Raw genomic sequence first — 22,479 nt, 5'->3', positions numbered from 1 at the left:
GGTTCTGATTTGACTTTTTTGTGTTCTTCCCGCCTTCCAGCCATCCAGGTCTCCGCGGCGGCGAACTGGCTGGCTCGCTGGAGCATCTCGGGGACTGTGACGGGGGGTCGCTCCACGAGCGACCAGAAGAACCGGGACGGTCGCAGGCCTGTCATGAACGCCTGCATCAAGAAAGAAGGGTGAGCATCCGACAATCCGCGGATCTGGGTTGCGAATCGGCTCACGAAATGGGAGAGGGGCTCGTCCTCTTTTTGATTGAGTCCGAGAAGCAGGGCCATGGACGGCTTAGGTCGGGCGTTCGCCAGGAAGTTGAGCTCGAAATCCTTAGCGAGTTGGTCGAAGGAGGCGACGGTTCCGGGCTTCAGACCGCTGTACCATGTGCGGGCCGGTCCCCGTAGTGTCGTTGGGAATGCCCTGCACATCAGGGCGTCGGAAGTCCCGAACAGCGCCATCTGGGCGCGGAAAGCGGCCACGTGGTCTGCCGGGTCGGTGGCGCCGTCATACGCATCGAGAGACGGGAGGCGGAAGTGGGGCGGGATCGTCTGACCTTGTATCTCGGGAGTGAACGGGGATCCCAGACGCCCATCCGCCCCGAGCTCTCCTTTTGACTTGCGGACTTCCTATTGTACTTCGTCGAGCCTTTGGCTGACAAGGCGCAGCTGAGCCCGTAGGGCGTTAGCCGAGTCGGCGGTCGGAGCCTCAGGCTCAGGTCGGCTCGCCGTGTCTCCCGTTGCAGGGTTCTGGGGTGAGACGGGGCGCTCGGGAAGTTGTGCGTGAGTCTGAGCGGGGGCCTCCTGCTGTGGCACGTGCGGCGGGGTCCGCTGGGAGATGATCGGGATGATGGTCTGGACCATGCTTGTCAGGGTCCGGACCTGGTGGGCGAGGTCGTGGAAAGCCTCGGGTGTTACCGGCAACGGGTCGGCGGGCGCGCCGTCGGCAGGTGGCAAGCCTGGGTCGTCGAACAGCCGCCAGTAGCGTTCTGATACTGCTGCGGGGCGGTCGTCGTAAGTTTCGTTGCGCAGGGGATGCTCCCCCAAAGCGGGGAGCTCATCGGTCGAAGATCCGGCGAGGTGGGATCGCTGGTCGCCTGACATTTGGAGGCCCTCCTTCTAGCGCCAATCTGTTACGGTAAGTAACCTTTTAGCCGTGACCTGGGGGCCAACGCGGCTGGTTCGGGGCTCCAAATGGCTGGATCGGGTGAGGATCCCTTTGGGATGTCGAGGTGGCTGACGGAAGGAATCTGACTAGGAGTCCCCTTGAAACCGGTGGGTCCGGCGACGGCCGAGTACCTGCACAAAGGTCGGGACGGTTGCTCGGCCCGACCCCTCCGATGACTAAGTTAGTGATATCGGAGAGGAATCCGTTTTTCTCCCCCTCCTGTCCGTTAGGAACCGGGGGGTATTTATAAGTGGGTCGGATGTTACCTGACGTGCCATCTCGCCGGGGCAGGGTCGTACCTCTGATGGCGTCTGTCGTCGTGGGCGTTGCGTGGAGGGCCGCGCTGCCGCAGGGTGTGGGGGATGTCAGTCGGTGCCTTCGCCTGCCTCGGCCGGCTCCGAGGGGTCAGCCGAGGGGGTTGTTCGGGTACGGAGGGTATGGGCGAGCGTCGCGTCGTTGTTAATGCTCGTCCTAGGGCGACGTGCCGCGCTGGGCGTCCGACGTGGGGGAGCGTTTTGTGTCAAATCCAGGGTATTACGTCACGTCAGCGTTTTACCCCTATCAATTGCCATATTTAGTTCCTCCATCGATTGATTGTCAAGACCACAAAAAACGATAATAACTATAATAATAACTGTAACCACCTTAATTTCCTCGTGGCCACTCGAGTGGTTTGGGCAATGGAGATGACTCCGACGCCAACTGTCTCTGTAGGGATATGCTTTTCTTGCCACCACCTAAATAGCATCCTCCTCTATATCCTCTCGGAGAAGCGCATCTCCCTCCTCTTGCATTTACGTTGGCTCGCTCGCTCCTCATCCCATTCCTCCTGTTGCTGGTTCAAATTGGCCGCGAAGGTGCCCGAGGACATCTGCTTCCTCCTCCTTTGGAAATCCACCATCTCATATTTCAGGTGCCGGCCGCGAGACTGGCGTCGTCCGCGACAGGGATGGACCCGTCGGAGCTCAAGCGGGTCTTCCAGATGTTCGACCGGAACGGCGACGGCAGCATCACGAAGAATGAGCTGCAGGACTCGCTCAAGAACCTGGGGATACACATCCCCGAGGAGGAGCTGGCGGCGATGATCGAGAAGATCGACGTGAACGGGGACGGGTGCGTGGACGTGGAGGAGTTCGGGACGCTGTACCAGACGATCATGGGTGAGCGGGACGAGGATGAGGACATGCTCGAGGCGTTCAACGTGTTCGACCAGAACGGGGACGGGTTCATCACCGTGGAGGAGCTGCGGTCGGTGCTGAGCTCGCTGGGCCTCAAGCAAGGGCGCACCGTGGAGGAGTGTAGGAAGATGATAAGCAAGGTGGACGTGGACGGTGATGGGAAGGTCAACTTCAAGGAATTCAAGCAGATGATGAAGGGCGGAGGGTTCGCGGCCTTGAGTTAGTAGCAGCCTCATGGTGGGAGAAGAAGAAGAAGAAGAAGAAGGAGAAGAAGAAGAAGAAGGACGAAAGAAAGCAGAGAGTGACGGGGAGGTTGATGCGCTTCACGCACAGGGTTGCAGACACTGCTGAGGAATTTGGAATTCAATGAGAGAGAAGGATCGACGGGACAACAAATCAACCTGATTAATTTGGTAAAGGGGTTTGACTTTCTTCAGCGTTTCTTTCAACTGCCTTAATGTCAATCTTTTTTGCTTAGCTTTGACATATGTTTCCATACTTTTGGGTATGACAAGATTCTTCGTGTTTTGCACATCCCTTGTGATGGATGATTGATAAAAGTTATCATATAAGCTTCATAAAATTCAATCTATTGTGGCAAAATCATCTCCTTAAAATCTGCAACACAACAAAATGAATCTATATGTTTACCAAAAACAGAAGATGGGAGAGACGGAGGTCAAGCTCACAACCGAGTTCTTCTACTCGAGGGGGGTTAAGTCACCCTCGACAAATTTCAGGGGTGACGTGATATCACGGTGATCCTGGGTCCCACATAAAAGAGTCGACGTAACTCGCTTTTTCGATCGGCAGATCAATTAGCTGCTTCGATCGTGATCCGACCCGATAAGAGTATACGGAACCAATGTCTGTTTCGGATTAGGTGGTACACAAACCCGACCCGGTACGATGACCGCTTGAAAGGGTGGGAGTGCTCATCGCGGCCCGAACCCAACTCCCAAGCCCTCAGACGCGGGCGGCGCATCCCACCCGTGCGGCCGCTGCCGCCTCCGCGACAATCCTCCGTATCGATGGGAAGCCGCTCACTGATAGAAAGATGGAATCTGTCTCATCTCCTGCACTGTGTCTCTCCTCCGATCCCGACCTGCCATCCTCCTCTTATTTCCAGGTTAGTTTGATCTCCGGCTCTTCTTTCTGCCTCCGCTTTGATCCCTACGTTCTCTGAACTCTGCTCGTGATAGGTCCCGCACCATCCTTGAAGATTTTGATCGAGGGGGAAGAATCACAGGTTCCCTGCCGCCGAGGCTTTGGTCAAGTGCTAGCCCGAGAAGGTAATAGTTGGAAACATCTGTTATGCGATTGGTTTCTTTTAATTTAGTTTGCTTTTAGTCGGACTTGTTAGTTTTCTTGAATTCAGTCATGGTCCATATCACTTGGAATGGTTCTCCAACATTTTATCCCCAATCAGTACTATCTCCATCATCGTCGCCATCTAATAAGTATTTGTTGTTCTGTCTTTTTTAAGGATTCCGCACATCCATCTCAACATCGTCATCATAATTTTGTACATGTTGTTTTAGTTTTGAGTTGTCGGACATACGAGTCCATCTGTAGCATTGTTAAGGCTATCTGCGTGTTATTGATTTATCCGGAGCAGAGATAGAATGTTAGAAACTACATATCTGGTATTTGTTTGACTTTTGTTATTCACTTTCATAAAAATAGCATGAAGAACTGATAAAAAGGGCCTTTTTTAGTTTCTGGTGAAATAGTTGGAGCAGTTCTAACGATTTCCGTAAGGTTTCTAATCAAAGTTTGGTAGGTGGACTGCCAGAATTGTGAATGGTTTTTATGCTGGTGGTTTCCGAAATATTCACACCAGTCAACCACTTAGCAATACAGGCCAGGTTGTAATGGATCCTCAAAAGGATACACAAAATGTGGTACCTGTTTATGACCATAGCACCACAAAAGTAAAGAGGAAAAAGTTGAAAGGCAGAAGAGCTGTTGTAAAGTGGCTCAAGTTCTTTAGGTGGAAGAAGAAAAAGGAGTATGAAAGAATGACCGCTGAAGAGAAGATATTATACAAAATGAGAAAGGTACACCCATTGTTTTATCTTTGCTTCATTCTGTATGATATGTACAACTTGAGAATGATTCAATGTTTGCATCTTTGATTTGTTTCACATAATAAGATCATCTGATTGGTTAACATTTAGTATGATTATCGAATTGGTTAACTATTAGCAATAAATGTTCGTGCCTTTTTTATAAATAGAACTTCAACTTGACACTAATGTATTCTTTGGATAATCTGTCCTCTTAATCTTGTTGCAACATATCTTGCTGTGTCACTCTTCTGTAGGTTTGTATGGTTGTAGCACATATGCCAAATGTGTAGGTTGTAGCACATATTGCAAAAGTTCACTTTCCCTATTGATGTAGTCGATAAGCAGCAAAAGAAATCAGCACGAAGCTTTTTGCTTAATTTTCTTGGAATTTCACCTTCCCACTTTGACCATCAAAAGCTTTAATTATACAAATCTATTAATTACTAGCATATCCTCTATGTAGATGTTTCTTTTTGTGTTTTCTTCATTCTATATCTGCTGCTTTTTACTGTAGTCATTGTTCCTGCTGTCAAGTTGTGTTTTAAGTCAATTATGACACATAAGAGTTACTCACTTATTATTACTGCTTGCTGATCTTGCGAAAGAACATTTTTTCACAACTATGGTTATTTGGTTGCAGAAAATTTTTCTCAATCAAAGTCCTTAGGGTAATATCTCAGAATGCTCTATATGATTATTGGCCTGACTGACCACTATATAGTCTTGTGAACTGCCAAACCTCTATGTCCTTGCTTCTGCTGTATTTTGCTGAAAGAGTTATCACTAAATATGCTGTGCAGTCATCATTAATTCCATGCACGTCTCAAGAATCTACTTTCTTGCCTATTTGATCCATAAGCCTGTAACGAAGTCACCATTTTGGTTAGCTGCAAGTTGAAGTATGTAATATTTGTTTAGTCACATAAGGTGCTTCGCTTGTACTAACAAACTTAATTCATTACTTCATACTTCTGTGGTTCGTATGTTAATCACCATCATCAGAAGCATGCAGATTTCTGTGTTGATCTTTTTTATGCCATGTTCTTTTATGTGGATAATTACATATGTTGCTGCAATCATTTTCTATTCACCTGCAGTGAACATTAATTTCTTTTTTCTTTCTTGAAGAAAAACGTTTTTTTATTCATTTAATTTTGTATTTGATGCTTGAGTATAATGCTAGTCATATAGTGGACAAATAATACTCCTATGTTCTTAACTCAAGATTCCTTACCTTAGTTTGTTTGAGTCACAGATTGTCAACTAATCATCCTGCAATGCTTGTGCAATTGTTTCAGATTGTTGTTTCTCTAAACTAAGTTTATGTTGCTTTATTTTGTTATGCTCAAAATATAAAGGGATTCTAGGTAATTCTGACTATTTTATTGACTATTTTATCATTGCTAAAAGGCTAAAAGAAAGGAAGAACGGCTTGTTGAGGCATTGAAGAAAATTGAACCTGCAGACTCATCAGAGCCTACCCATGACCCAGAGATACTTACTCCAGAAGAGCACTTCTACCTCCTCAAGATGGGTCACAAATGCAAAAACTATGTACCCGTTGGAAGGCGTGGTATTTTCCAGGGAGTGATTCTCAACATGCATTTGCACTGGAAGAAGCATCAGACATTGAAGGTTATCGTGAAGACATTCACCCCAGAGGAAGTTCGTGAGATTGCAGCAGAATTGGCTCGATTAAGTGGAGGAATTGTGCTCGATATCCATGAGGAGAATACAATTATTATGTACAGGGGAAAGAACTATGCACAACCTCCAACGGAGATTATGTCCCCGAAGGTTACTCTTTCAAGAAAAAAGGTATGCCTCTTTCTCTGACAACTTGTTAACTACATGTGATGTATATCGTTTGCTTTCTTCTTTTTAAACTGTCTCATTATATTTCATTCAGGCCCTTGATAAGTCCAAGTATAAAGATGCCTTACGGGCTGTCAGGAGGTATATTCCTAAGCTTCATCAAGACCTTGGCGATCTACAAGAGCAGATGAAAAGAGAGGGAGAAAGTAAAAGTAAGACAACTGAAGAAGCTGTTTCAAATGCTGTTGATAACAGAATAATTTCCGATTGCCAAATGAAAAGCTCAGAGGTGCTTGATGTACTAGAAGATGGAAACAGTGAGCCAGTTGAAGATGATTCGTTGATGGAATCAAGTTCTTGGTCAGAGACGGAAGATCTGTCAGACATGTTTGAGACAGATTCTGATATGGAGGTGATGGAGAAATCAGAGCGTCCTCTGTATTTAGATGAAGTGGAAAAATTTCCATCAAATATTGATGAGGAGCCAAAGGATTTTGAGGAGCATCTACGTCAAATTGCTGCTGCCTCAAAGCGGATTGACCTTTCTACTAAAGATGTAAAACTGGCTGACTTGGATGCCGTTGATAAGATTTTCTTAAGAGCCAGCTCCTTATTGAAGAAAAGAAGATAATGTACAACCTGAAGTACATGGTTATTCCATTATTCTTCTTAAGCATATCATTTGGATTCCTTGTCCATCATACTTAGCTCTGGAAAATCTTCCGAGATGTACTGCACGGATACTCCCTTAATATGTTTAGTATTGATTTTCTCATTGTATGTCCAATTTTCTGAGAGAAACTAATTAATTTATTTTACCTACGTAAACATTAAATTTTAGAGGGCTTGATTCTGATACTTCTTGTCCAGATAGATATAGATACAGAAAACAAATATATTCACATGTCCAACCTGTGTCAGGTATTTTCCATAAACAGATACCAAGTTTCAATCCTATGTTTTTCGGAGAACATTTGATCTTACGTGCTTTTCAATCTTCACCAGGTTAATTCTTGGTGGTTTCCCCATTCTGCAGGAATTAGGTTGGAGAAAAGTTCTTTGGAGATGGTCATTACTTATATGCAAAATGAACATGCAAAGCAGTGCAGTGCTTGCGGCTAGTCACATTGTTGCTATGTGCTGAGTTTGCTGGTTTCTCATGAATATGGCATTTCTTATCTAGTTTGAACAGGATCTTTCTGCCCAAAGCACATCGGCTTTGTAATATGATGTGCAGCTGCCTTACCTTAACTCAGAAATACTTGTAAGTTGCTTAACTCAGGTGCTGTTGCTCCAATAAGAAATATGCTTACTAGTTATACATGCTAACTGCAGGGATGCTTGTTTGCTCCGCTCGTTGTCTCACATTTGTTCTGTTTTTATTTGGCTATAATGGATAAACTTTTTGGATTAACATGCATGCAGTTTTGTCGTTTCCTATTCTGAGGCTTTTATTTGTTAGCATCTTTGTTAATGTTCCTTATTCCAGTTGGTAACCAAAGGCTGCTTTGAGTTTCCGTATTAATGTTGGAAGAACTAACCAATGAACCTAAGGTTTACTATTTTGGGTCAGTGACTCTAACATAGATGGTAATCTTCTGAATGCTACAATCTATTTGGGACGTATCATGATGGAAGAAGGATAAACTTTGAATAGGAGGATAAATTATAAAGATTAGACATGCCAATAGCAAACGAAAATCACCTTTTAGCGTGTGAAATTAAGCTTTATTAAACATTTTAAATCTCCATGAGCAGATTCTGCAAATAATAGGGCTCCGTGCGCATCACAGCTTTTGGTTTATTATATCGATTTGTTACACTAGTAGTGCATGCAGGTGCTTCTAGCAACCAGGAGGGACACCATGTCAGCATATGCAACATGAGGTCACGAGTGTAATATATCTTACAGAATGAAGATGATGCCATGATGGATTACACTATAATGAATTCTAGGTCAGAAGAGGGAATGAATTGTGTTACGATCTTAACTAAGCAAACAAGTTAACAGTGGCTCTGGACCCTGGAGCTGATGTTACTTCAACCACCAGATACAGACAGCAGCAGCTCCAGAAAGTAATCCACTTTCTCTTTCACTGTATTTCCAGTATATTGATCATAAACTTCTAATTTTATGGTCTTCTGTTTGAGTTTGCTGGTGCCCACAGATCAGCACCATTGCTTTGGGCAATCTTGAGTGTGGAGGCTACTGGCACAAGACACAGGCCACGGCTTCTGAGGCTGTAACATTCTCTCTCCTACAGATCACATCATAAGTGATAGCATGTCAGTAAAAGAGTTCAAAAGCTACATTCCCTTATCGACTTCAGGATACAACTGAGGTACAGATGCTACTGCTGGATTATCTATTTATGTGATTTTAATGTTTGCTTTAGCCTTTTTTTCTGTCTTGCACTGTGACAGAGGGTATGCTGTTTCTATGTTTTGCTTTTGCATATACAATCTTGGTACTTTAGCATGAAAGATATCAGAGCTTAGTTTTAGAAACAGAAGACATTGGTCTATTCTCTGGGTTGATCAGAGGGAACTAGTTGATTAAAATTATGACTCACCTCCACTGTCTCAATCATTGTTGTCTGAAGATATGGAGCACTCAGCACCTGCAATTTACAGAGCTAGATGAAATTTTTTGTGGTAAACACAGCTAGATGAACCCCGTAATCGTTCTAAGCAGTCCGCATTCTAAATTTAGTTGAGCTACTCTGGTTGAGTTTAGTGAATAGGAATGCTGAATGATAGGCACAAAGAAGGGTCCAAGAGTGGGACCTGGACTTGATCATGTAGGAATTTAATATAAGCAGTGGCCTCTGAGAGAACAGATGCTGTATCTGACTGCATCCACAAAATTATTCTGTTAAGTGACTATTCGATAGCAATCTTGAACAAGAAAGGCAGGTAAAGAGAGTAGCACTGCACCCACTAGAGTCAAGTTCATGTTTGCCTACCTTTCCAAACGGTGACACTAGCTGTTGTAGCTTCGCCACTCGCTCTCCAATCTTGTCCTTCTTTTCCTGATTGCCAATCTCAAATGATCATTTCTGTTTCATTCCTTTGGCTGTAAGTAGGCATCAGTGTCATGGGAGGAAAAGAAGACGGACCTTGGTGGAGATGTTGGCTCCTACTCCGGCTCCACCACCAGCCTTGAGCCTCTTCTCCCCACTGCTGTCCCTTTGACTTCTTGGCGGGCCGCTCACCTTGCTGGGAACAACAAAGCCATCATGGCTTCGTCGTTTGTGATCCACCATTTCTGTCATCATCATCTTCCTCTTCTTCTTCTGTCTGCGCTATCGTGTTGAACAAGATAGTCTACTGTTAGTTCTATGGTGAAGAATGTGCAACCAGACATACTAGTTTTAAAGTTGCAAGATATCATCACGAGTGGCCCTCAATTTTATGGTCTGTTTATGGTCTGTTTAAAGTTGCAAGACAAAATGGAATAGATCTGTTTATGGTCTTGCTGCGTCCTGCTACTCTATTGCAGTTGTCTCCTTGTCTCTCATGTTCCTAGACATTCTAGCACAGGCTAAACTCCACCCAGAATCTTCTGTCCTCCTCAGTTTGTTTATTTGGCTCTATTATTGATGCATTTAACCTTCTTCTCCTCCTCATAGGCCTGAAAACTTTGGCAGGGCATAAACCAATAAGCCAAAGAGACTATATTGACTAAACTTGTACCAAACCCCAGAAGGCATACCACATGGAAGGGCCTAATCTTATTTGAAGTGTGGCTTGTATCAGCTCAACTTGCAGAACTTCAACTGGAACCAGCCATAAGTAGAACCAACTTCCATCAAGATTAAGCTGACCAGGTTTTCTTGTCTGCTCTAATATCATCTACTCTTTTATATATATATATATATATAATTTTCTCTTCGGCTAAACCACAAGTCATCTAAAGGTTTATGATTGTAAACTAGAGTTATTGTAGATTGCAGTGGCATCTTTCTAGATATTGGCACTCTTGGTCCCATTTCGTACAGTATAAAGGTAGCCTTGAGTCTTCTACCCTTGTTTAATGTGCTGAATGCTGCAGGTGTACGTTCATGGACAGCTCTTATCAACAGTAAGCTTTTTAGTATAAGCTGTAGAAGTACAAGGAAGTAGTCGAGTAGTCACTGTCCTGTTATCTATACCACCTGTCCTAACAGTTGATACAAACTGTCCCGAGTTGTAGTTATCATCCACAATCACACCTAACCTGACTTATTTAATTTTGCAGACTAACAACTCATACCGTTGCACCAAAATTTAGCAGGTAGTGACTACAGATGAGGTGATCGCCGGAGATCTCAGTTATGAGCTCACAAAAGAGAAAGTGAACCTACCAGGAACCGAGGAGAAAATCTCTGCAAGATTGATCAGCAGCAGCACGAAGAATCTCGCGATCGAAGCCGTTGGAATCTGCTCACCGGAGACGTCGTGATCTCGAAGTCGCTCTTGCACTGGATCAAAACGAAGTGATGATAGAAAGAGAGAGAAGAGAGCTTCTGGTAACTACCGAGGGTTTAAGCATGAGGAGAAGGATTGGCACATCTATATAAACAGAGAGCTGAGGCAGTGGCAAGAAGTCTTGTGGTGATTGGAAACGGAGGAAAGAGACCTTCATGGACTTTTGTGACAGCTAATATCCAACCCATGAGAGGGCCCCAAATCTCTGCAAGGGTTGATGTCAGCCTCTTAAATCCAGTCTTACTCTTGAACTCTTCATATCTTTGTCTGCCACTGGAAATTGATAAGATGATTCCAAATCTTGTTGCAGGTTAGACCGAGCCTTCTGAAGAGGCTTGTCAGGGGTTGATAGCATCAAAACCAGCATTCTGATACGAGTTCGAACTGCTGTAGCTGGCACATTCCACAGTGTGGATCATTGGATTTGCCTAGGTAGTAGAGGCAAAAGATTGTGCTACATATTTAATTAGAGGAGGTTGGATTTATTGATTTATAACAGGATCGTACTAATCGTGAAATTTGAATCGATTGGAGGTGATTTCTTTCGATGCATGATGCACAAATTACGGGAGAATATGTAATGATGCGAAAGATTTCATTTCTGCTTGACACATGTTCTTTAGGACTTTGATGCACTTTGGATGGTGGTGGGAGAGAATTGATTTGTCTATTTTCCATTCGGTCTCATCATGATCGCTGATTCCTTGCGCGGGGCCCAACGGAGCGGAGTACACGGCGGCAGGTAGCGTTGGCCCCACTAGCTCATAACGTTTGACGTAACTAATTCTTTTTATTATCTCACAAATGCAATAAAAAATTGCTTGGCGCGCAATCTGTCGGGTGCGGGGGTCCCACGTAAAGCAGGTGATTTCTTACGCGGCGGCCCCCACGTGCCCCGGCTTCTACGGGCCGGCGCGGGGGAGGAGGGAGGGAGGGTTAGACTGGCCCCCACCTGCGCGGGGTCCACGCGCTTCCGCCCCCCGGTCCCCTCGTCACCTCCGAGTAGACTCCACCATCGAAGAACCACTGCACCGATTCCGGTGGAAGATTGCTTCACGTGGTGGAATGGATCCATCCCAAGTGGTTTGAGATCTTCTTCTTCTTCTTCTTCTTCTTCTTCTTCTCCTCGAGTTCTTTTGACCGTCAGACCGGCTGGTGAATCTCCAACCAATACCTGTTCTTCTTAAACTGCAGTCCGCATGCAGCCCACCGAACTCCACCTATACTCATCTCCCGGACAAAAGACTTCTCCCCGTAATCTGCGGCGTTTGATTTCATCCCTCCAAATCTTCTCCATCCGCCGTGATTCATGGCCTGGTGGCCCAGATCAGGCAACCAAATGTTCTTCGTCATGCTTCGGAGTCTTCTTCTCCGCTCTGTCACCTCTCCTGATCTTAAACCTATTGTTTGACGATGTCATCGCCACAAATTTAGATCAAGGAAAAACCCCAATGGTTTGTCGGTGCGGTGACACCACTAGGACAGCTCCATACGTAGCAGTAAACATCACATAGGCAAGCTTCTTGCTGCCTTGACTGGTTTGGTGAAAGGGCTCATCAGAGAAGAAGGTAACCAAATATTTCACATCCTTGACTGCATGCAAGACCACAGACAGCGCTGTCATTCCTTGAAAGGTGCATAGAACTTGGTTGCTGTGGCCCATCAGAAAGGCAACTGCAATCTTCTGCCAGCCTTCTGATCTTTCTATCTACTTCATCAAACAATGGGTGGTTTCATTTGCTTGTCCCTCCCCTTCCTCCTCCTTTTCCCTTTCCCGCTGTTCTTTGGCAGATGCCTGCAACGTCAAGGTTTGAGGGCGCCATGCTCCATGCAGAAAAAGACAGCAACATACGACAGCTACCACATTGTTTAGGCCCTCCTAACTCGAGACAAGGAACCCGTATGTTACCGTGTTGCAAGGGTTTGTGAGACCACAAGAACAATCAAGATGAAGGTTCAGTTAGAACAGCTTCTTCATCTGTCTCTGTGCATGGTTACAGTACTCATGGAGACATCACCAAGTCAGTCTGGGCCTCCTCCTGTCAGCCTAATATAGTTTGGATTAGGCTTCACTCTTCCTCTTCTAATCCGTTTTAACTCAGCATTTACAATGTATATATCCACAAATCATGGAAGAAATTATCGATAAGAACTCAATTGAATCAATATAATTTTATATTTCTTTTTATGCTATGTCTTTAATTCATAGCATTTATTGTAAGTACTTGTGAAGTATTGACACTTTATATTAATACCTAATAAAATTATCCATATAATAAAATTTGTCTAAAAAGATGAATTTTAATCGTATTAATTTAATATTCAATTTAGCTTCGATTCGATCGAAAGCAAGGGAAGGATTTCGACTAATCATAAGATATAAATTAGGGAAAACACAAAAATAAACATTCGAAAAATAGAATGACAAATCACGAGATCACGTGCCACGCATGCCGTTGACAACGACGAATCCCACCGGGTGGGGTTGTAGATGGAATCTAACCGCAACCAATCCTAGATTTGTTCTTACGCCAGATCGAATCATTCGTCGACGCGTGTGTGGGATGTTGTCTTCGCCACCGAGTCCGGCGACTGGCTTGAACCATTGTATTTTGACCGAACTGCCCATGAGTCTCAATTATTATTATCTTAATGTCCAGCTTTACCGACCAGATCGGTCAATTTGAAATGGCAATTTGGGTAATTGTGTGGTTGTGTGGGTTGTATGCTTCGTTTAACGCCCGCCGCAATTTGTCGACCGCTTTAGCGCCGCCTATCCCTGGGCGTTTGGCACTCGGTCGCCGACTCCTCTGTCTACCTCTCATTGGATTCAGGTGATTCGCACGTCGGAGCGCAAAGTTAAGGGAAAGAGCAACTGGATGGGAGAGATTTTACGGCCAATCGAGGTGATGGCCGTGGGAATTATTCTGTTCGCTCTCTGATTTGAGCTAGGGTTTCGACGTGCGGCGTAAAGCCCCTTCTGCTGAGCTTTTTCTTCAGTTGATTGATAGCAGGGTTTGTTGTTCTTTCGCTTCGATATCTGGGATGGATTAGGTGGTGCGGCTGGTGAATTGCTTCGTGGGTGACTTGGAATTGGCGTTTCGAGGCTGTTTTAGGGCGGGGGGGAGGAAAACGGATTTTTATTGTGTCCTAAGATTTGACTGCTAGGTGCAAATATGGTATGGAAATGTGAACCGACAAGTTGTGGATGTTGGATTGGTCGTGCCAAGAGAGTTGTGGTTGCAGCGTTGTATCGCTTTTCTTGTGTGGGGATTGGCTTCTGACTTTTGGATCTATTCTTTTGTTTCTTGTTTCAAGCTAGAAAGATGAATCAAGCTACTTGAAGGAAAAAAGATCGGTTCTTTGGTGGAACAGGGCGGCTAAGGGTTGACCCTTGTGCAAGAACTGAAAGGAAGTTGATGACCCTTGAGTCTCAGTCAGACTCGTATGGATGGTTTACCGCCCACGGGTAATGGAGGGAATGCGAGCCAGATTAAAGATGATCTATCTGCCCTGTCGGAGCTCATGGATTTTGATGGTTTTACTGAAGCCTGGAGCCCGACGATTGCAGACCAGATCTTTTCTATCTTAAACTTTTCAGATGCTCAGCAAACGCCTGCTACTTGGGCTTCCTTCATGTCACCGAATAGTATTGCAGCACAAGGTACGAAAGCTGTTCCTGGAGACACTAATGACGACCGCAAGGAGAACATGGCTTCACAAAAAGCTGATTTGTCACTGGGGCTTAGGAATTCCTATTGCCGTAGTTACCTTGCTTCTGATGACATATCCAGTGAAGGGATCTCAACTGTCAGTAGACCTTTTGGAGGTGTGTCTCTTACAGAAAGAATGCTCAAGGCATTGCTCTTGTTTAAGGAATCATCATGTAGTGGAATTCTTGCCCAGGTCTGGATGCCCACTGTGCAGGGTGATCAGTATGTATTAAGTACATCTGACCAGCCTTTTCTCCTAGACAAAAATCTTGCTGGTTACCGAGAAGTTTCAAGGAATTTTATTTTTTATCTGAAGGAAGCACCTGGCATGTTCACCGGGCTTCCTGGGCGTGTATTTGTATCCAGGACGCCAGAGTGGACCTCAAATGTCACCTATTACAAAAAAAATGAGTACATGAGAGTGGACGATGCGGTTAATCATCAAGTTCGTGGATCTCTTGCCATGCCTGTGCTTGATCCTTGTGAAGGTTCCTGTTGTGCGGTGCTTGAGCTTGTTACAACAGTGGCTAAGCCCAACTTCAATACGGAAATGGAAAACATTTGCAATGCTTTGCAGGTCAGTGCTTGCATGACATTTGGTACCTTGTGGCACTTTCGTTTCAATATTGATTGCGTCAATGACATTTGGTTCATGTGCTACTGCTTCTGTCTGAATGTTGTTCTTTGGCATCTTGTTCTGATCCTTGCTCGAAAATAGGCAGACATTCAAGCTTATATTTAAATAAGAATCGGTGTTTGTCTTTTTAGTTCATATTATGGATGTTCCCCCTGTCAATGATAAATAATCGTCAGTGGCAGTTTGACTGCCTACTTCTTATCTGTTGCCCATCATGCATCCTATGTATATTTTTATCTGTTGGTGATGGCAGATCTTTGAGATCATATACTTATCTTGGTTCAGTAAAGATCAAGGAAATCATGGAAGCTATTCTTATAACTTTTCATACCTGAAGGCTACTATTTCTGTTGCTTTTGCAGGTTGTGGATTTGAGGACCATCAAAACCCAAACTCATCAACAGGTAGTGATAAATTCTGTCACAACTATGTTTGTTTATATTAAGATGGGAGTGAACCTTTCGAATGAGTTTTAAGAAAAAAGGTTCTTGATTTTTTTTGCAGAACCTCACAAAGAGTCAGATGTCTGCATTTTCAGAAATATTCGATGTTCTGAGAGCTGTTTGTCATGGTCACATGTTGCCTTTGGCACTTACATGGGTACCCCTTTGGTATGACGATGGTTTGAATGACTCCAGGAAATATGATATTGGGGACATGAAGTCAACTTCAGGAAGACATATCCTTTGCATCCAGGAATCCGCTTGCTATGTTAATGACACACAAATGCAAGGTTTTCTTCATGCATGTGCTGAGCATCACCTTGAGAAAGGACAAGGCATTGCTGGAAAAGCACTTCGATCAAATCATCCATCCTTCTTCCCTGATGTAAAAGTATATGATATACGTGAATATCCACTTGCACACCATGCTCGGAAGTTTAGTCTCCGTGCTGCAGTTGCAATCCGGCTGAGGAGCATATACACCGGAAATGATGATTACGTACTTGAGTTCTTTTTACCAATAAATTGTATAGGCAGTGAAGAGCAACAGCTCTTGTTAAATAACCTCTCAAATACTCTACAGAGAATTTGTAGGACCTTGAGAACTGTCTCAAATGCTGAAATAGCTGGAGCAGAGAAAATAGCTGGAGCAGAGATCAGTAGAGCAGGCATTCATAAAGAAACAGATTTCTCAATGAAGCATTCTCAATTAATGGACAGCGATAATGAAACAACATCTGAGATGCCTTTGGAGTATCGGAATATTGGTTCTCATGAACAAAGTGGAGATGCTAATCATGATCAGGTGCTTGTCTTGGCTTTAACCTTCTTCCTGTGTCATGCTTCAAAGATTATTGCTCTAGAACTGAAAATGTCAATTCGTCTTCTTGATTGATTGCCAAGATGTTGAACGTCCTGAAGTCCTTTTTATAGGGTGCCCTATGGCTCAATACTTTATAAGTAAACCTTCAAACACCTGTTAGGTGTTAATGAAGCCCTTTTATTTGGATGGAGTATATTGTAGAATGTTTAGGTTTATTATCACTTACAATTATTCACAACTTAATATCACCAATTTTTGCATTCACATATGTTACATAATTTGCTACTCAGAGTCTTCCATATACAGATAGGCCGAATACTAGATCTTCAAGGTTCAAAATGTTGCATTATGTGTTAAATAACATGACTTTTGTTTGTGTTGAGTAACATGATATCTGATTGGTTTTCCTTATCATGCTTTTTTTATGTTGGATTTCCCTCTTAAAGTCTTCCTATCCAGGAATAAAAAGGGTGCATGCTCCCACAAATAAGTGCATGCTCCCACCAATGTGGCAGGGTCTGGGGAAGGCAATGTATGCTGCATTAAATATAAAGAGGTTGTATTCGTGACTCGAACACTAGTATCCTTGGTCTTTTCCTTTTAAAGAATATCACTGTTAAAAAAAAATCAGATTCTGCAATGTTCACTTCTACTGAGATCCACAGATCACTATTAAAAAAATCTGATTCTGTGATATCACTGTTAAGCGATCAGAAGATCCCTTATTCAACTCAAAACACCAGATCTAACAATAGAAATAGCAGCATAGTGGTAGAAACCTGGTGCACCGAGCTATTCTTTTCTCAAATTTTTTGAAAAAAAAATTTCATAAGATATGTGGGGAAGATAGTTTAGCACATTTTAATTTTTTTTTTCCAATTCTCCTTCATTTTCATTATTTATATTTTTTGAATTCTGATAGAAGATCATCTTTGGCTGATATTTGATATTCTGTTTTTTGTCAACCAAATTTTATTGATGTTTACTGGGTGGATATAATTAGTTTTTTTTGTATTTCAATAAGGGCAATTGGAATATTTCTCATTCACTTTGTTGCAAATTCTTATATATGGTTTTACTAAACACAAATATGTGTTCCAACTTATCCAGTTAAATTCTGGCTCTATGAAACATGTGGAGAAAAAACACAGTGCTGCTGAGAAGAATATTAGCTTGAGTCTTCTTCAGCGACACTTTTCTGGAAGTCTCAAGGATGCTGCAAGGAGCATTGGAGGTAAGCCCTGTTTTTCTACCCGTTTTGATGTGGTAACAGTTTATCTTTTTCAAGGAAAGAATGCCCTTATCTTAGATATTATAACATGTGATAGTGATATTGCTTCTCCTTCCTCAGTTGATCTGTGTGTAATTGTTTAGATAATTAGAATTATTTTACCTAGAGGCACTAGTTTATAAATTATAAACTCTTGCTCCATTTAGATATTTTAAAAACATGTGATAACTGTCGCAGTTTGTCCAACAACATTGAAAAAGATATGCAGACAGCATGGGATTTCAAGATGGCCATCTCGCAAGATAAATAAGGTCCATCGTTCATTGCAGAAGATCCAAAATGTGATAAATTCTGTGCATGGAGTGGAGGGAGCACTAAAATATGATCCTTCTACTGGGTGCATTATCACAGCAGTCTCCTCTCCAGAAAAGTCAACATTGGTAACATTAGACCCAAAAGGTCAAGACCTTATGCCGACCTCTTCCTTTCGGCAGATTGAAACAGAACAAACTCTTGGGAAAATTGAATCAGATTGCTCTTCTGTTGACAGACACCAAATAGGTACCACTGGCCAGTTTAAATGTGAAACAGATGAACTTGGTGTCATTTCAAATGACTGTGGCAGAGAATTCAACTTTATTTCTGCTGATGGATGCCTGTTCCCATATACTAATGCTCAAAGCATGCACAAACTGCCATTGTATTCTAAAGGTATTTCCAACAGTTCATGTCTTTTAAAAGGAGCAGGATGCCACCAAGGCAGCAAAGATGACGTAAGTTTGGTGAGTCATGAGTGCCAGAACGTGTCAACACGCTCGAGTTTGGCAGCACTGGATAAATTGACAAGCCCTCTTTCTTCTAGTATGACAGACTCTTCCAGTGGCAGTGCATCAAGCCACTCAAGTTTCAAGAAGAGTAAGAGATTACTCTCTCAAACTGGCCCATGTGTAACAGTGAAGGCTACCTACAATGGTGACACTGTTCGATTCAAGTTCTTTCCATCTTTGGGGAGCCACCACTTGTTTGAGGAAATTGGAAAGAGACTGAAATTGCTGGTAGGAACATTCCGGCTTAAGTATAGGGATGATGAGGACGATTGGGTCATGTTGGCGAATGACTCTGACCTTGAGGAGTGCATTGATGCACTACAAAATATTGTATCACGGAGCATAAAGCTTCAAGTCTATGATGTACCATGTAACATTGGCAGTTCATCCAGTAGTAACTACCTAAAGACTTGAGGCCTTCGATTTAGGAATTTGTTGGGCACATTATTCAGACAGCAAGTAATCAAGCATATGTTGGAGGAGACAATCTATACATCATATTAGCATGTATACATACATATCTTAGATGTAATGTAAGTATGAATGATTTTGGTTAATGAAGTCCCCAAGGGACTCCTCTTGTACCTAGTGACTATTTTTTGTTTAATATAAATGACTAACCATTCAGGAAGTACTTGAATGCAACCTTAGTGTATTTTCCATCTCATGCCTGTTTCTAGCTCCTTTTGTGTGTGACAATGTGTGTCTGAAATCTTGGTAAATAAAATGTCAAAAACCAACTGAAAACTTGTGTTTACATGGACTAATATATTTAGGTAAATGACATCATTAGAGTAGATGGTGCTTGCTGGTTTGAATTTCAGTTGTAACATATATAGATATGCATTACAGTCGTTGGCTCCAGAATGACAAAAAAAAATCCAAGGAAAGCGATGAAAGATGACACCACAGATTGTACAAGCTTTTAGTGGTATCTTGGAGTATACTTATATAATCTGTTTATGCTTGTTCAGAAATAGAAGGATTGCTGGTTTTATGATTTGTTAAGACCTTATATGACAACCTGATTACATGGCACTCGAAGAACAATGCACGGTACTTGCTCTTCCTGGAGATCTGTTTTCTCTATTTGCTTATGCTTTGTGTCATGTAATCATGGCTTGATGGACCTCGTTTGAATATTTGATCTTGATGTTTGGACACTGGAAGAGAGTGTTAGATCTCCTTCCTCAGGTATTGGGATCATATTACTAAAGTGATATCTTATTATGACCATTAAACTATGTTTATTTGTGATGTTACTCATTGCAAGGTTAATGTAAAGTTTTACTCCCGATAAATGTAAAGTTAATCCGCGGCAGCCACAAACAGCATTTCAACTTTGAGGTTTATTACATAATTTCTATGAGGATGCTGCAGTTTACTATAACAGACTCGCTATATCTTTGGATTATTATTAGGCATGGAATTGTACTGCAGAAGACTCACTAATTATAATTTTGTATTAGCTCAGAGATGTGCTCCTTCATATGTTTCTGCAGTGTTGCCAGTCTCTAGGCATTTAATTTTTGTGTGGTTGTTATTGAGCAATCATTTAAGCATTCATTGAATATGTTTCCAAGTGGTGAAGCATTCATGTCACTGTGAGATGAGAAGAGGAAAATGAGACTTATCAAGTCTTGATGGTGTGGATGATGAGAAGATGAGGCTGAGAAGCAGACAATGAGGGCAACCATTAAATCAGAATGCAGAGGTAGAAGAAGATCTGCAACATTCTGTGACTCATATAACACTTGAATACCTTGTAAGAAACAGAACAGAACCTACTCAATACTCATCTTGCATCTCCTTTATGAAGTTGGTTTTGGCTTTGAAGCCAGAAAGTGAGTTGACAATGCACTGACTTCTGCTTCCATATTGCAGGTCATGGCAGCATGAGATCACCAGGAGTGGGAGGTGCAGTGGAGGCACAAAGAGTTCCTGTTTGCACCCTGCTGCCAAGTAACTCCTAAACTTAGCATACATGAACAAAGTCATCTCAAGGAATAAACTTTGTGAAGCTATAACAACAAAAAATTGGTCTTCTCATGTACTAAAAGATGAAAGTGAAAGGCAAATGTCAGTGCCTCCAAAAAATATTTTAGAGTTTCTTGGTCCAAAAGTATGACACTAATAACTGTGTTGGTAGACTAATACAGTGCAAACATCTTTAAGAAAACATACTTCCCAAACATAAGATATAAACAGAGCAATCAAGGCTTCACTTAACTAATGGTAGACAAACATCATTAAGAAACCAGGAATAAATTCCTTACTCAACTTGAAACATTCTGCCATCCTGTATCCAAGTTGCCACTGCAATTCTTGTCAGCCTTTGAATGATTCTACTTTGAAGATTAAAGAGCATTCCAAGATCTTAATTGTCATAAAGCAGCCATGTTCAGCAATCATGCCCTCTTTCACCCTTTCCCCACTTTTTTCAGCCTTAAAAGCATTAGACTCAAAAGCTAAATCCTGAAACCATCCCACCTGGAGTTATTATTGTTTCTGGCATATATATATATTCATGTAGACTGTGTGTAGCAGTACCTGGCCTTATGATGCATTCCACCTCTCCATCTTCCCATCCATGGCAATGAAGAAGAAGATGAGCATGGCTTCCATGATATCCTTCATTTCTCTGTGTTTTACCATGGAGGTCTAATTTTCTTCATGAACTATATATATATATATATATATATATATATATATATATATATATATATATATATATATATATATATATATATATATATATATATATATATATATATATATGCCATGATACTATTGTGTGAATAGCGAGTGTTGGTTGGTGCCTTCAGGTCCAGTGAAGACATGGTCAGAAACACCTTTGTTTTATGCTATGATACTGTTGGCTGATCTTTCAGTGTTTGTGGCTACACCAACAACACTTGACCAAAATGGGGCCATTGAATTTGACCAAAATTAGATAAACAATAGCTGCAGTAGATCAAGGGGCTAAAAAAGCCCTGGTGACAGTGAAGGACTGTGCTGCTGTCTCAAGCTCAAAAAGAGGGTGAGGAGCATCAACCTTTTCCAGTGCAGTTCAGATTTATGTTCCAATCATAAGGTCCATCTTCTCTCCCTCATTCTAAGGAGCCCTGCCAAAGCAAAAGCATCCTGCAATAAAGAAAAAGGAAGAAGAAAGGAAAGGACCACATTGCCACTTCCACATCTGCTAACAAGTCCTCCGCAATTTGCTCCACTCTGTTCCCGGAATCAAACTCGAGAGCTCCTCATCCTCCCAACTCCCCCATGATTCTCTACTCATTGTTGATGCAAGAGAAGAACAACCCACAAAAAAGGCAAGCAAGAATCTCCATTCTTATCTTTCTTTTTCTTCGAGGCACACTTGTTTTGCATCGTGTAAGTTCACTGAAATTTTACTTGTGTTCATGAATTCAAGGTGTGTGTACTTCATTTCAACCTGCAACGGCTTTCATGATACACTGCATAGTTTTCATGATACTTGGAGATGTACTGATCGATGGATGCTCACTTTCCAGAAAACCATGGTATGGAAGAGTGATGGAGGCCAAAATTCTATGGAAGCATGTGACGAATCCTCCAGCAGCGAAGTCTACCGGAATCCCAGCCAAGTCCAACAAGCAGAATCTAAGGAAATCCACCTCCCAAAAGGTAGCCTCTTCCTTCACTCGGGTCTGCCTCTGCGCTCCCATCTCCTCCTACAACGAGGTGTTCCGAGCAGAAGTCCCGCCGCGACGAAGCTACAGTTGTACGAGGTCGAAATCCGTCGTGGCGTCGTCGGAAAGGACCGTAAGCACGAGGACTTCTGCCGAGGGACGAAGAGTGTTCCGGGGGAAGTCACTGACGGATGACGTGCTGATGAGAAGGTTTGTGGTGGAAGAGGAGGCGATGACGCAGCAGAGGAGGAGGAACCAGATGGAGTTCGTCAGGAAGAGGAATGCCATGAGAAGGAAAAAGATTGGGCCGAGTCCTCTCAGTAGGATGGCAATGGCCGAGGAAGAAGAGTAGTGATGGTTCTCAACCGTGTCGTTACACTCCTTCCGATCGGTCCTCACAAACATGAGAGCTCTTTTTTGTTTTGGTTTTGGCTACTCTTTCTC

At 42.8% G+C, this 22,479-nt stretch overlaps 5 protein-coding genes and 1 long non-coding RNA gene across 8 annotated transcripts; 5 read left to right on the top strand and 1 right to left on the bottom strand.

Annotated features, from left to right (window-relative positions):
• The first annotated feature begins 1,960 nt into the window (after positions 1–1,960).
• LOC135631322 (calmodulin-like protein 3) lies at positions 1,961–2,560 on the top strand. Its single transcript, XM_065138891.1, has one exon. It carries the CDS (start codon positions 2,108–2,110, stop codon positions 2,558–2,560), a length of 453 nt encoding a protein of 150 aa, XP_064994963.1. The 5' UTR covers positions 1,961–2,107.
• Positions 2,561–3,278: 718 nt separating this feature from the next.
• Positions 3,279–7,051, top strand: LOC103974050 (uncharacterized CRM domain-containing protein At3g25440, chloroplastic). 2 transcript variants are annotated; one of them, XM_018822547.2, is made up of 5 exons: positions 3,279–3,465; positions 3,539–3,628; positions 4,132–4,396; positions 5,819–6,226; positions 6,318–7,051. In XM_018822547.2, exons 1-5 carry the CDS (start codon positions 3,368–3,370, stop codon positions 6,852–6,854), a joined length of 1,398 nt encoding a protein of 465 aa, XP_018678092.2. In that variant the 5' UTR covers positions 3,279–3,367; the 3' UTR covers positions 6,855–7,051. The 2 variants fall into 2 exon arrangements, with proteins under 2 accessions (XP_018678092.2, XP_018678091.2); XM_018822546.2 differs by having other exon boundaries at positions 4,120–4,396.
• A 1,040-nt stretch (positions 7,052–8,091) lies between these two features.
• LOC103973024 (transcription factor bHLH153) lies at positions 8,092–10,711 on the bottom strand. Of its 2 annotated transcripts, none has more exons than XM_009387481.3 (6): positions 10,570–10,711; positions 9,343–9,528; positions 9,190–9,255; positions 9,011–9,076; positions 8,797–8,844; positions 8,092–8,481 (listed from the first exon to the last, which is right to left on the bottom strand). In XM_009387481.3, exons 2-6 carry the CDS (start codon positions 9,502–9,504, stop codon positions 8,356–8,358), a joined length of 468 nt encoding a protein of 155 aa, XP_009385756.2. In that variant the 5' UTR covers positions 9,505–9,528; positions 10,570–10,711; the 3' UTR covers positions 8,092–8,355. The 2 variants fall into 2 exon arrangements, with proteins under 2 accessions (XP_009385756.2, XP_018678094.2); XM_018822549.2 differs by having other exon boundaries at positions 9,343–9,523; positions 10,570–10,709.
• LOC108952211 (uncharacterized) lies at positions 8,426–11,245 on the top strand. The gene is made up of 3 exons (XR_001976890.2): positions 8,426–8,565; positions 10,464–10,912; positions 11,004–11,245. It is a non-coding gene; the product is annotated as an uncharacterized LOC108952211 (long non-coding RNA).
• Positions 11,246–13,442: 2,197 nt separating this feature from the next.
• On the top strand, positions 13,443–18,998 carry LOC135630677 (protein NLP2-like). The gene is made up of 5 exons (XM_065137804.1): positions 13,443–14,983; positions 15,406–15,447; positions 15,548–16,291; positions 17,420–17,543; positions 17,778–18,998. The coding sequence occupies exons 1-5, from the start codon at positions 14,141–14,143 to the stop codon at positions 18,779–18,781; spliced, it is 2,757 nt and encodes a 918-aa protein (XP_064993876.1). The 5' UTR covers positions 13,443–14,140; the 3' UTR covers positions 18,782–18,998.
• Positions 18,999–21,919: 2,921 nt separating this feature from the next.
• LOC135631539 (uncharacterized) lies at positions 21,920–22,387 on the top strand. The gene has a single exon (XM_065139273.1). It carries the CDS (start codon positions 21,920–21,922, stop codon positions 22,385–22,387), a length of 468 nt encoding a protein of 155 aa, XP_064995345.1.
• Positions 22,388–22,479: the final 92 nt, after the last annotated feature.

The sequence above is a fragment of the Musa acuminata genome, chromosome BXJ3-2, assembly GCF_036884655.1.
Source record: "Musa acuminata AAA Group cultivar baxijiao chromosome BXJ3-2, Cavendish_Baxijiao_AAA, whole genome shotgun sequence".
In the NCBI taxonomy this organism is placed as follows: Eukaryota; Viridiplantae; Streptophyta; class Magnoliopsida; order Zingiberales; family Musaceae; genus Musa; species Musa acuminata.
The sequence above is the reverse complement of the archived record's forward strand: the minus strand, read 5'-3'. Positions and strand labels throughout refer to the sequence as shown.

Excerpts from the sequence above, each read along its gene's own strand:
- LOC103974050 (XM_018822546.2), top strand. The coding sequence starts at position 3,368 with ATGGGAAGCCGCTCACTGATAGAAAGATGGAATCTGTCTCATCTCCTG. Across the intron at positions 3,466-3,538 it reads CATCCTCCTCTTATTTCCAG|GTCCCGCACCATCCTTGAAG; the intron begins GTTAGTTTGATC and ends TGCTCGTGATAG. Across the intron at positions 3,629-4,119 it reads TCAAGTGCTAGCCCGAGAAG|GTGGACTGCCAGAATTGTGA; the intron begins GTAATAGTTGGA and ends AAAGTTTGGTAG.
- LOC135631539 (XM_065139273.1), top strand. The coding sequence starts at position 21,920 with ATGGAGGCCAAAATTCTATGGAAGCATGTGACGAATCCTCCAGCAGCG.
- LOC135630677 (XM_065137804.1), top strand. The coding sequence starts at position 14,141 with ATGGATGGTTTACCGCCCACGGGTAATGGAGGGAATGCGAGCCAGATT. Across the intron at positions 15,448-15,547 it reads AAACCCAAACTCATCAACAG|AACCTCACAAAGAGTCAGAT; the intron begins GTAGTGATAAAT and ends TTTTTTTTGCAG. Across the intron at positions 16,292-17,419 it reads GAGATGCTAATCATGATCAG|TTAAATTCTGGCTCTATGAA; the intron begins GTGCTTGTCTTG and ends CAACTTATCCAG.
- LOC103973024 (XM_009387481.3), bottom strand. The coding sequence starts at position 9,504 with ATGATGATGACAGAAATGGTGGATCACAAACGACGAAGCCATGATGGC. Across the intron at positions 9,256-9,342 it reads GAGCCAACATCTCCACCAAG|GAAAAGAAGGACAAGATTGG; the intron begins GTCCGTCTTCTT and ends ATTGGCAATCAG. Across the intron at positions 8,482-8,796 it reads CAATGATTGAGACAGTGGAG|GAGAGAGAATGTTACAGCCT; the intron begins GTGAGTCATAAT and ends TGTGATCTGTAG.
- LOC135631322 (XM_065138891.1), top strand. The coding sequence starts at position 2,108 with ATGGACCCGTCGGAGCTCAAGCGGGTCTTCCAGATGTTCGACCGGAAC.